This window comes from Zingiber officinale, chromosome 9B, assembly GCF_018446385.1.
Source record: "Zingiber officinale cultivar Zhangliang chromosome 9B, Zo_v1.1, whole genome shotgun sequence".
Taxonomy (NCBI): domain Eukaryota; kingdom Viridiplantae; phylum Streptophyta; class Magnoliopsida; order Zingiberales; family Zingiberaceae; genus Zingiber; species Zingiber officinale.
This window is the reverse complement of record NC_056003.1, coordinates 102,643,318-102,655,931: the sequence shown is the minus strand read 5'-3', so window position 1 is coordinate 102,655,931 and position 12,614 is coordinate 102,643,318. Positions and strand designations below refer to the sequence as shown.

The 12,614-nt window shown below is 32.8% G+C and overlaps 1 protein-coding gene and 1 pseudogene across 1 annotated transcript; one reads left to right on the top strand and one right to left on the bottom strand.

Moving 5' to 3' along the window:
- The first annotated feature begins 560 nt into the window (after positions 1-560).
- On the top strand, positions 561-4,121 carry LOC122022665 (annotated as a pseudogene).
- A 232-nt stretch (positions 4,122-4,353) lies between these two features.
- Positions 4,354-10,278, bottom strand: LOC122022666 (exosome complex component RRP41 homolog). Its single transcript, XM_042580718.1, has 12 exons — positions 10,110-10,278; positions 9,982-10,028; positions 8,556-8,616; positions 8,184-8,222; positions 8,024-8,091; positions 7,607-7,685; positions 7,497-7,533; positions 7,246-7,362; positions 7,069-7,154; positions 5,408-5,497; positions 4,992-5,043; positions 4,354-4,603 (listed from the first exon to the last, which is right to left on the bottom strand). The coding sequence occupies exons 1-11, from the start codon at positions 10,164-10,166 to the stop codon at positions 4,996-4,998; spliced, it is 729 nt and encodes a 242-aa protein (XP_042436652.1). The 5' UTR covers positions 10,167-10,278; the 3' UTR covers positions 4,354-4,603; positions 4,992-4,995.
- Between the last annotated feature and the right edge of the window lie 2,336 nt (positions 10,279-12,614).

Genomic DNA, 12,614 nt, shown 5'->3' with positions numbered 1-12,614 from the left:
CAGATGATTATGAAACTGACTGTGTAAATCAATTTTACCTTTTACTATTATTATTAGAAACCTCGTTCCATTAAGTCAATTTAATGTTTAAGTTAATTACATCTCAACTCAACTATATCAGAGTTATGAGCTCTATGTACACTCTCCGCTAAATTTCTACGCACTTGATATGCATTGTTCATTTGAGACCATCATTGCATAAATAATTTACACATTATTATTTTCGTTTTACCATTTTATTATATTTTAGTGAGAATACAATTAAATATTAAAAAGATCATACATATTTTTTAATTGATTATTTAATAAATAATAAATAACTTTTTTTTGGCTATATGATTATTTTTAATAATCGTAAATAATTATATGAATTTATAATTTTATTTTTTTAAATATAATATTTCTGAATCATGAACCATGAATGAACTGACGGTTTTAAACCGTGAATTAAAGTTAAGGATTGAGGAATCGTCGTCTTCATGGGTGCTGAGGTTAGGGTATTTTTGTCCAACGGACTTTAAAATTAAAATAAGAAATTCCTTCGCTAAATTGCACAAAGTTCATCGATTAGAGTTTATGGTGAGATACCGTCTAGATCGATGACCAATGGATAACAGCTCGTCATCCTGATTCGTCTTGCGGCTATTTTCCGTCGTCTTTATTGGTAGTCAAGAATTTGCACCCCGAAGACGATGGATGCTAGACCCCATGCATCCCGGAAGAAGCGAAAAGGGCGAAGGTCCCAAACCAGCAAGAGCTCGGAGTTGCCAACCCTAAAGGCGCAGCGTGGCAAGGCGGAGTCTTTCTCGCCGCCGCCCCATCCTAAGAGGAGAAAGGTTGAACCGTCATCCAACTCCAAGTCGCAACCTGGTTTCCTTGAGAAGGTAATTAGGCGCATCACTCTCTGGCACCGAGGAATTTTGTGTAGGGTTTCAAAAAATCGCACCTTTGTTCCTTGATCCATTTTCTTCCTTTCGTGGTCTGTGTTTTCTTTTCACAAGATTCTTTTTTTGGCCATCTTTTTTTCTTAACCTTCGGACTCTTTGCCTTCTCGTTTCTATATTTCAAGTCGTTATATATTTTTTTTCCTCACAGCCACAATGTTCTAACTGATCTGTAGATGAGAATGAGGTTATCAGGAGGCCATTTCAGAATGTTAAATGAGAAATTATAGACTTGCAATGGTACCGAGGCATTCAACTTATTCAAGGATGATCCGCAACTATTTAATGTGGTAATTCTACTTTTCCATTTGTACGTCTTGTTTTTTCTCTCTCCAAGACAGTCTGATTAGACTTGCTGAGGCTGCTTATAAACTGCTGCATTTTCGATGCCCATTATCATAACCAGTAACGTTGAGGAAATTTGTCTGGATGTTTTGAAATAGAAAGTTAACTAATGAGCAGAATATGGAAGAAGCCTTAGTATAAACCTAGTTGATTTGAGAGCATGATTTACCTCCTTTATCTTTATTTTCCTTCCATATCAAATTTACCCTTTTATATTACATCAGCAAGCAAAAAATTCGTTTCAGGACTAGATTATGACATGAAGTATCACATATTCTGTTGTGACTTATGCTTCATTCGTTAGTATCATGCAGGATACCAAGAGCAAATGTTGCATTGGCCACAACAACCAGTTAACACGATCATTAAATGGCTAAAGAGTCATAGTTCTTCTTTGACAGTTGCTGATTTTGGTTGTGGTGAGGATACTTTGAAATTCACTTTGGGTTGAATATTATTTTTATATTCAAGTGACAACATTAACCTTATTTGCATTAATCATTTAAATCATGCTCTAGGGAATGCAACACTAGCAAGAAATGTGAAGAATAAGGTCTTCTCCATTGACCTTGTTTCCAATGACCCATCAGTAATTGCCTGTGATATGGCTCACGTATGCACTACCTCTTTGATTTCTTTCTAGCTATTCTTCTTCTGATATGTCCTTTAAACACCGGATCCATTGTTCTTGATAAGTTCTAATTAACTATATTCATATATTACTGGCTTCTGTTACATAATGTTAAAATGACTTGTCTTGATGTTAATTACTTCCTAGTACTCCAAATTCAAATGAAAGTAGCGACAATCAGTATTTCAAAATCAAATCACTAGTTTCTTTTGTTTCTACCCAAAATGAGTCCCAGGTCAGATCTAGTTCAGCCTTTATTTAAAAAAAAACAAAAGAATAGGAATTTTGGTAAAAAAAATTCTATCATTAACTGTTTAAACCTGCCCGCCTATACATGAGGATCAGTTGCCAGCTCCCACCCAGATTGCTATTTTCTAATTATTTTTGTTTATATTTTCATTTGTATCAGTTAATGGTGTGAACCTCTTCCTTGGTGAAGTAAGCACTGACTAATAAGGGATTGAAAATGTTGGCTGAATTCAGACTAGAGATTCATGGTTCTGTTATGGTGATTTGAGATTTATGCTTCTGTTATTGTGACTTAGGCTATGTTTACTTGGAGAGAGGGAGATTGAAGAGAAAGGAGAGGCGAAAAGGAGGGAGAGGAGGAGAAATAAGGGATAAAACCTTGATTATTCGGATGAGGAATAGGGAAGAGGTAATGAAATTTTCAATCTATAATATTGTCTCCAACTTTCCATTGATGCCAAACTCTTAAGATGGTGGCAGTCTGCAGTGGGGGTCAATGACTCAATATGTTCATATGTTCGTGGACAAATGTCACGAGGGCGATCTTCCGTGTACATGGTGACAATTCGTTAGAAAATATCCACAACCATCATAATAATGAATAACATGACCTGAGTAGATATCACACAGTCAAAATATGCATTTTATGCCTTTTTCAAATAACAAAGCAAATTTACAAAGGATACACAAGATCATTTCTGTTGCTTTGTTTATTCTGCATTGATAGTTGTACAGTTGATCATTTAATTAATTCCTCTGAAATTTACATGTAAAATACTGACTGTAACTGCCACCCCTCTTAATGTCAGATAGATGAGTTGCAATGCATTCTACTATATTTTTTTCATTTAATGCATAAGATCATCATCAAACTTCTGTGAGTAATAGCTAGATATGCAGTTGCACCCTTTGGTCCACGCTCCCAATATTAGTGTTGACACCCGGACTTCTAGATGCTCTTGATCACAATTATGACCCATAGTAGATATTCATACCTGATATTAACATGGCTAACAAGTAACTGTGGGCATTTTTATTGGCAGACACCACTGGAGTCAATCTCCATAGATGTAGCAGTTTTCTGTTTGTCTTTGATGGGAACCAACTACCATAACTATTTGCTGGAAGCTAAACGAGTTCTAAAGCCCAGGTTAGCCATGCAATTTTGTTCTTAATTCAGTGTTCATGTTCTTTGCTAAATGTATTTTAATAGATTAGCTACCAATGCCATGGTGCAGTGGCTGGCTTCTAATAGCTGAAGTGCGGAGTAGGTTTGATCCTAACAATGGTGGAGCTAATCCTGATGAGTTTTGCGAAGCCATTGAACAACTTGGTTTGTCTTTGCTTTCAAAGGTTAGTTCATTCATCCATCTAAAGCTCTCTATTTGCAGCGAGCACAATCTAACTAGACAAACTGAATGGTTATCCTTGCCAATGCTCTCATGAGTAGGAGAAACCCGCCTTCCGCTATGTTGCTAATGCTAAATTAATTGGTTTCCAGGATTTTTCTAATAAGATGTTTGTTATGTTCTACTTCAAGAAAACGGTAAGATTTCATCTCGCGGTTGCCTTAGTCAGGTATCCAAGAATTTACATATTTCATAATAGGTTTGATTGGAGTTGCCAATATTGATTTACAGGAAAGAAGTATCAAAGTCAAAAGCATTGAATGGCCTGAGTTGAAACCTTGCATATATAAGAAGCGATGAATTTGGTGACTGCAAGGGTCACAAACATTGGATGGATACAAGCTTCATCGTAGTGAGATGATGGCCATGTATGGGATTGCTGATCATCTACAATGTCTAAGGATAGTAGTGGGTGCGGAAAAGGAAAATAGAATAGTGTAGCTCATTTGTCAACAATTCTGAGGAAGTTTTTCCTTTGTTCTTGTTTGGAGCTATATGCTTATAGGCAAATGGTATTTAGTTAAAGATGATCATTTATTTTCTTGTTATTGAATTCATTACATGATGGCTTGTCTTCTAGTTTCTTTTGCCTATAGCGACTTGTTTTTTCCTTTATGATTAAACGATGGCTCTGTAATAGTCAAATGGATCCATATTGAAACCGAGGGTATTCATGTTAGTTAAGTTTGGCAGGGTCTGCATTGCTTACAGTAGCATATGAAGTATGGCACAGCATATACCAGGTAACACAGCACATAAATTCGGGAGAGGGGAGTGATAGCAAGAAGACTGTTACTTCAAAGGTTTCAAGTATGGAAAAACATAGTTTTGTAGTTTTTCCCACCTTTCAAATCATGTGGATAAACTAATTCACAATGGGAGGGACTTGCTACAAATTCAGTTTCTTGCTCAAAATTAGTGTTTGAGATGGAAAACCCTTCTGCAATTGGAAGCACATTGCGTGTCTAGTAAATCAAATTGCAGCTTGACCATACGTCGTAGAAGGGAGAGCCGCCAATGATAATCTGGTAATAGAAATTGCCAACAAACAACTTCAGTACTTACTCGGCATAAAAAGTTTAGAATGATGAATGGAGGCTGTTGCAATGTACAACTAATAAAAAATGTAAAGTGAATTACATACAAACTGGGAGAAAAGGAGAGTAAAAAGGTCATCCTACACTAGTGCTTTCAAGAAAGCAAATTTCTCATTTGGAGTTTATTTTGTCCATCAAAAAATTAAATCATTTAGGGGAGAAAAGAAAGGATAAAAAAAAGGAGTGCCCATTGTTCAGAAACAAAGTGTGGGTGTCCTATGAGAATAATTGAAAGAGGTGCCTCGTGAGAAATCCCTATAATTAATTGTAACTGAGAAAGAAAAGAGGGGGAAATTAATCTTTTGACTGATGGTACCTCCTCATAGACCTTTGCGACTCTCCAATAGCTTTGTATTCTCTAATAAAACCTGCAACCAAGCAACCCATAAAAAAAGGTGCACACATTAAACATAAATTGAATAAAACATAAGGAATAATTGACATACAACATTAACTAGAATTTAAGGGGCGGGGTTAAACATATTAAAGAGAGGTACAACAAACATAAATTTTACGACATAGCCAACAATTCTCATGCTATGGGAATTTAAAACTCACCAAGCTACATATATTACCTAAAGCATTAATAATACCCAGATGAATAAACTCTACGAGGAATCTTCAAAAACATTAAAAAAAAAAACAACATAAAATTGCATGCACATTGAGTAATTAACTTGAAGCAAAATCTTGAATGCATGAAATCATCTAATTGATTGAATTATTTCTTACTTCCCGTATGTACTGAGCTATCGCTTTGCATCCTTCTATTGCAAGTTGCATAACATTTTCAAAAATATCGATAGGTAGTTTTGAATCCATCTGAAATTTTCCCAAAATGAGAATTAGCCAAATATAAAAACTGAAAAAAAAAATGTATCGAACAAATGTAAAGCATTACTCTTCATTTTGGATAGGCATACCAATCAAACAACTGGGAATGACTAAACTCAAATAAGCCAAATACAAATCATAGGTAAATTCTCATTAAGGTTCCACCCTTCTAGGAACCTCATCAAAAGAAAATGTAAACATTATTCATAATTAATTTGAACACTGCTTTAAAATGTTGGAACTTTGAACATAACTCCCTTGTAAATAATGCATATGCTTGTTTCGGCTTTGTTAGATTAAAAAGAAAATTATGCTTCTTCAATATGCACTTTAAGGATTTTTATGAGCATTATAGCATAAGTACATACTAAGCAAACTCATAACCAGCTCTTAAATCTTTTTTCCCCTAAAATCATTGGTATTTGTTCAGTAAACTTGTACAAGGACCTAATTGTATTGGGCGCGTTTTGAGCTATTTACGGGTATGAGCATAGCTATAGTTAAGATTAGCAAGAGTTTTGTGTTCAGTATCAAGACTGGTCACAAATTTTGTCTCACAACGCTCATCACCAAACTTGTTTATCATTTACCTCACTTCCGATCCCGACAACTTTCCTCCATAGGTGTAAATATCACTCCAGACTGCTCAGCATGCAAGCCTCCATCTCCTGACTAACATAGAAACCCTCCCCACATGGTTGTCAATATCCATCCACCACAGACCTGCTCAGTGTGCAAGCCCTCCATCTACTGCCCAGCATACCAGCTCTTCCTCATCTCACCGTTTACTATCAAAAGCAACTACACATGCTCTAATAAATGATAAAGGGACAGAAGATATAGGCATATTCAAAGATGATAATAGATGCTATAGTCACACAAATTAAAACATCTAGTGTTAAAGGATGTGGGGGTTCAAGGGAATCAAGGAGATGAAAAATAAAACTCAAGTTATCATATAAACAAAAGTACCTTAAATGATCTAAACATTATTAGTGATAATCATTGCATAAGTCAAATGCTGGGATAAAATAATATTCGGAAACTAACATGGCTTGTTGCTGTTGATGTTATTATGTTAGAGCTCAGTTGTAGAGCTGGACAAAAGCTCAAACTCTTCAAGTTCTTTGACATGTCCAATAGATTGTGTTGAGTGAGGCCTAAACATTTCTTACCGAATCTGAATTTTATTCCTATTGTTCACAAATCTAATGTCCACATGGGACCTTATATGTGTTACCTATGGTTTTATTTACTTTTCAACATGAAATGCTAATACAAATTGTTCAATAGATGAAATAAATAAGAGCTATGATACACTCAAGGAAAAATCTCAATGAAATGCTCAAGGATAGACACATAAATTAATGGCTCACCATTTCACTTTTTGTATGCCCCATCATTTTATGTGTCTATCTTGAGCATTTCATTGAGATTCTTTCCTTGAGCATATCATTTTTCAATAAATAATTCCTAAGATTAATATAATTGAGAAACAACAGAGATAATATGGCATGCTCAGCAACTCATATCTAGATATGCTCTGTTTGCTACGATACCTGAAGAAGAGTTACTTTATCCATCTTTCCTAGAATCCCTACAGTGACATCTGGACCTCCTGCACTATCCTCTACATAGTTTAGATCTGCCAACAATAATAAATTGATAGTGAGACTAGAATATAAAACTTCAAAGAGGAAAGGGAAGTTGTTCAGAAGCAAAGAAAATTGTGGCACCAAGTAAGGGTGTGGAAGAAAGATATCCAGCACTGCAGGAGGTGACAATATCACGCATAGGAATGCCAGCATCAGCAAGTGCTAAAGTTGCAGCATTGATACAAGCTGATCGAGTTCCTAAAGTATCATGGAACATTGGAAATAATGGGCAGGTTACAGATGAAAAGGTGAATACACATTAGAAAGGTACAATTTAAAATACTCATAAATGCATTTAAGATTTTAAGTACATGAATTGAAAGAGATGTTACCTCCATCTGCTTGAAGAACTTGTACAAAAATGTCAATCTGCAATAAGAAAAATGAAGGAAACATTAATTAAAGAAACCAAGAATATGCAAATGGAACTCCAAATGTTAACCTGGGAGCGTGGCATCAAGTGTACTAGAATACATGCTTCCATTGTCTGGCGAATTACTAAAGATATTTCTGTAGAGCGTCTGTCATTAAAGATTTGCAATGTTTTTGTTTATGTTAGCACAAAGCTAAAAAAATTGTGGTAGTTCCAACAAGTTTCAATATGAGAATTAAAAATAAGCAAGATATTATTGGCATCTCATCCAATTTAATAAGGGAAAAAAAGAGATAAGTCCATAATTGGGTATGCTGAAACTCAAATTAAAATTCTTAAACAAAAAAGACTTTGAACATGAGCACTGTACAAGGTCATTATTCCATAGCCTTGGAAGGCACAAAATATCTTTCTTGTAACCATGCAAATTAAAGCAATTTTTCAATGTAAAAGGCAAGGAACACTCGAGTGAGTTGGTAAAATTACCTGTCCCCCTTTGGTCTTCTTGTACGATCCCCAGTGCTGAAATTAGCCATGCTATACTCACATCGCACCTAAAAATATCCCAAGGAAACATAATATGTAAGAAAATATACTAGTAAAACATTGCCGCAACAACAGAAACAGAAAGAGACAGTAAACTCACTAATGCTTGGTTATTAATCTGTTGGCCCTTATTTTGGACCTAAATCATGTTACAGAATACAAAATTAAGTCTTGACATTGGAAATAATATCAGCAAAGAAGCTAAAATGTCACTGGAGCCCAAAAAACTGTTTTAACAAAGAGAATATAGTAACAGCCTGAACAAAAAAAAAAGGTCAACCCGATGCACGAAGCTCCCGCTATGCGGGGTCCCGGGGAAGGATCCATTGTACGCAGCCTTACCCTGCTAAAAGCAGAGGTTGTTTCCAGGATTCGAACCCGTGACGTTTTGGTCACAAAGCAACAACTTTACCGTTGCGCCAAGGCTCCCCTTCAAAGTAACAGCCTGAACAAGTAAACATAAATATCTAACCTCTCTTGGTCCATAAACAGCAGCAATGACTTTGGTGTTTCCCATCTCAAAAAGGGCAGATCTGAGACAAATCAAATAAAAAATAGCAGAAAACATATTCGGTATTCAAGTGATATGCCATAAGTTTTCACAAGGTATATTTGTGGTATGCAAGTGCATAACAGGTCATAATTAAAATCAGAGCTAAATTTCTTCACTAGATATTAGGCACAATATTTAGTGGTTAACTGATTAATATCACCCATAAGCATAAACATCATTGGGTTCCTCATAATCACCATGCTCTTCATTCTCACTTCATAAGCACCAACTTTTTCACTAATGTTTACTATAAGGCACAAGGAATAAATGAATCTCTAGCTTCATGGACAGCATGGCAGAGCAGCACATGAAATTTTGCAGGTAAATACCATACTAAGCATAATGCAAGAATTATCTATTTTGTTACAAAACATCAAAATAAGATATTGTTTGAACTTTCTGGATCTTTTTAGTCAAGGAATTCCATGGTTGTTGAAATGAGCTTTGTATCATGAATTATTTTGGCAAATTTGCAAATCATGAAGTGCATCAACTTATGAGTTATGAATCATAAAGTTCAGATAAAAAACTAAAAATATGTTTTTAAAAATAATATATGTTTGGAATAGTTTTGACATCCAAAAATATGTAAAATAATGGAATATTCCCTTAAATAGCATAATAATACAGGCAGAAGCTGAATTTGATCAAAACAAAATATGCAGATTCTCATCTTAAATTCATGCTACTGTACAAATTGTTATTTATTTCATTGCATAGAAATGAAACATCAATAGAGAATTGTTGCCAAATGCTTTTGAAAAAAAAATCATCTAGAATGGAAGATGACTTTGCTATTACAATATTTATAAGCCACCATCGCTTCCCTCATTGATATTTTAAGTAACACTTGTTCTCCTCATTCATTGTTAAGGTAGATTAAAAATTCTATTCATTCCATCATCGGATTTGATATTTGGCTTTCTTCCTCCTTTATGTCTCTATTGCATAATATAAAATTCTTCATTTTTAATAATGATTTAGATTTAATTTCTACTATATTAGATTTAATCAATTTCTTAATGGGTTATATTTACTTTTAGTTGGTTATATTTGACTTTTAATTTATTTTATTTCTAATTTTTAGGATTATATAAAATAAGATACATATGGTATTGAATAGAATGGATTTTTCATTTCTGATTCATATGTAAGAATCATATCATTTTACAAGTGAATTATAACTATGATTTCTTCCCTTTCATTTACTTTACTGCTAACCTATTCCTACAGATATTAAGTGGAACAAATAAGCTAGTGAGCATATTGAAGAAGGAAACGAGTTCCTTTCTTTGTTTAGAGAACTGGCGACAAAGAAATTAAGAAGAAAAATAAGATTGTATACCCGTCAGCTTTTGCGACAACCCCAATCTCTCCACGTATTTGCCTCATCTGCAAAGGGAGAAACCAATGGAAGTTTCAAGAAAATAGATAAATAAATTGAAAGAGTAGCATAAGTGAAGAAAGATGCACATCATTCGGACGACGGCCGTCTAAGCGGAATCCGGTGAGCGAATCCACGTACTCCATTTCCGGCGACGCTTTAGTTTCGTGGGAGAAGAAGCGACAGCAAGGTATTCCTTTTTTGGAAGATAAGCGGCGACAGCAAGGAACACGAAGACCTAAGGGTTAATTATGCATGAGGCCCTAGGACAAAACAATTTTATATCTTCAATATTGTTTTTAAAAAAAATAAATATCCATCCTCACTGGTCGATTTATAATTTTTTTAAAAAAAATAAAAAATAATATTTTTTTTTAAAAAAAATATTTTTATATAAAATTTTATTTTTTTTACTAATTAAATTTTTATATTGATAATAATTTTTTTGGATTGATAAAATTGTAATAAATCACGTTAGATTAAATATTTCGATTAATAAAAATCTATGAAAATTAACATGTCAGATATAAAATCTAAAATTTTCATTTAAAAAAATATGAAAAATTTGAAAGTCGTCAGTTTTTTATTTATGTAAAAACTGAAAAAAAATATCAATTTGAGGTTAATGTTGAATGAAACCCTTATTTTTTTTATATATTCTTATCGAGGTTTTAAAAAGAGGGCAATATTAAATAACTAGATTCTAACTAGTTAGAATAAGTTTTTTAAAAATTTGTAGGGTCATTAAATCTAATTTTTAGGATAATATTATATTTTATAAGTCAAATATATTTTTTTAATCTATTTTCATATTTAATTTTTTAAAATAATACCTAATTAATTTTTATTAATAATATTTAAATAATTTTTTAACTTAGCTTAATTAATTTTTACTTAGGTACATTTATTTCCTGGATGGTTAAATTTTAGCGATTCAGATTCACCGTAGAAAGAAAGAGGGAGCAAGCAAAATTATTAACGAAGGGAATAATGGATGAAAGAGAAAAATATTTGCCAAGTAACCAGAAGAACAAGATAAGATATTATAGTTGTATTAAAAATAAATCCGATCTAATCATATAATTTGAGTCGATTGTAAGAAAATTAGATTTAGGTCGGATATTTTCGAGTTCAGGTCAGGTTTAGATTGGAGTATTTTTGGATTGAAAATTTTTGGATTAGTTCGGGTTGATTCAAATATAGGGTTTAGTAATTATTTTTTGAGGTTAAATTAAATTTTATTTTGAAAATTAAGATTTTGGATTAGTTCGGGTTAATTCAAATATAGAGTTTAGTAAATTTTTTGGGGTTAAATTAAATTTTATTTTGAAAATTAAGATGATTTTATATATATTAGTATCAATGTTAGTATGATAATGATAGAATATTAAGATAAAAGTAAAAAAAAAAATTATAGGGAAAATAGTTAAGAAAAAGTGGTTTTAAATCGGATTTTTAAGTTATCTGGGTCAGATTCGGATTGGTCGGATTGATCAGGTTTAAATTCGGATTTAAAGATTTTGAGTTGAATTCAAATTTTGGTCGGGTTTAGATTGGATTTAAAGGAAAAAATTTAACTTGATATGAAACCAATTTGATCCGATCTATCGAATTCACATCTTTAGTTGGGAGGAATTAATATGGAAAAGGGAATCGTTGATTAGGTTTTAAAAAAAATAATATAATAAAAAAATTATCAATAAATAAAATTAAAATAATTTAAATAAAAAATAATATTTTCATTAAAAATAATATTAAAAATTATGGGCACAATAAAATTGAGCCGGGGGCGCATGGCCTTAATAGTTGATATCAGCTGTTACTCTAGTAGGATTTTAGAAATCTAGTAGTATTTATACCAAGTAAATTATTAAATTTATCATATTGTCTTATTCTTTGTACAAGTGGCACTTTTATAAAATTATAATATAAACACTTTTATAAGATTAAAAAACATGAGATAGGGATCTGAAAAATATCAAAAATTAAAAGATAATGCATATATTGGCATATATCAAATATATCAATATTTACCGTATATAAAAAAATCTAATAAATATTGATATTGATAGGAGAGTTAATATTTTTTTAATATTTAAATATATATAAAACAAATTCTCTTATAAATTACTCATAATATATATTTAGAGATTAGAATCTAAAGTGATATTTTTTTTTTTATTATTAAGAAGATAACTACTATCCATACTCATTATTTTGTTATTTTTTGTTTTCTTATTATACATGTCAACCAAGTTAAGTTAAACTCTGTATATTTGATGTCTTATATCTAATTATATAGAGACTTATGAACATAATAAGTCGAGTAGAAGATATAACAAACGAGAATATTAGCATGGGCAGTGACCCGACGGACTCGGTGCATCCGAGAGACGAGAAGCTACGGAAAAATATACCAGTGGAGCGAGAAGGATATGTGCGGCGCATGCGAAGGAACAGAAATCGAGAAGGGAGTTTGTCCGAGGAGAAGGTTGAAATTGAGTTTGGGTGAGCTCTAACTCTGAACAACCGAAGTATCATCCAAGCGAGCGCGTGAAAAATAATAGTCAATACTATAATTAACTATTCAGATG

Coding starts and splice junctions, on each gene's coding strand:
- LOC122022666 (XM_042580718.1), bottom strand. CDS start 10,166: ATGGAGTACGTGGATTCGCTCACCGGATTCCGCTTAGACGGCCGTCGT. Junction 8,092..8,183: donor AGATTAATAACCAAGCATTA/GTGAGTTTACTG, acceptor GGATATTTTTAG/GTGCGATGTGAGTATAGCAT. Junction 7,534..7,606: donor ACTTGATGCCACGCTCCCAG/GTTAACATTTGG, acceptor TTCTTATTGCAG/ATTGACATTTTTGTACAAGT.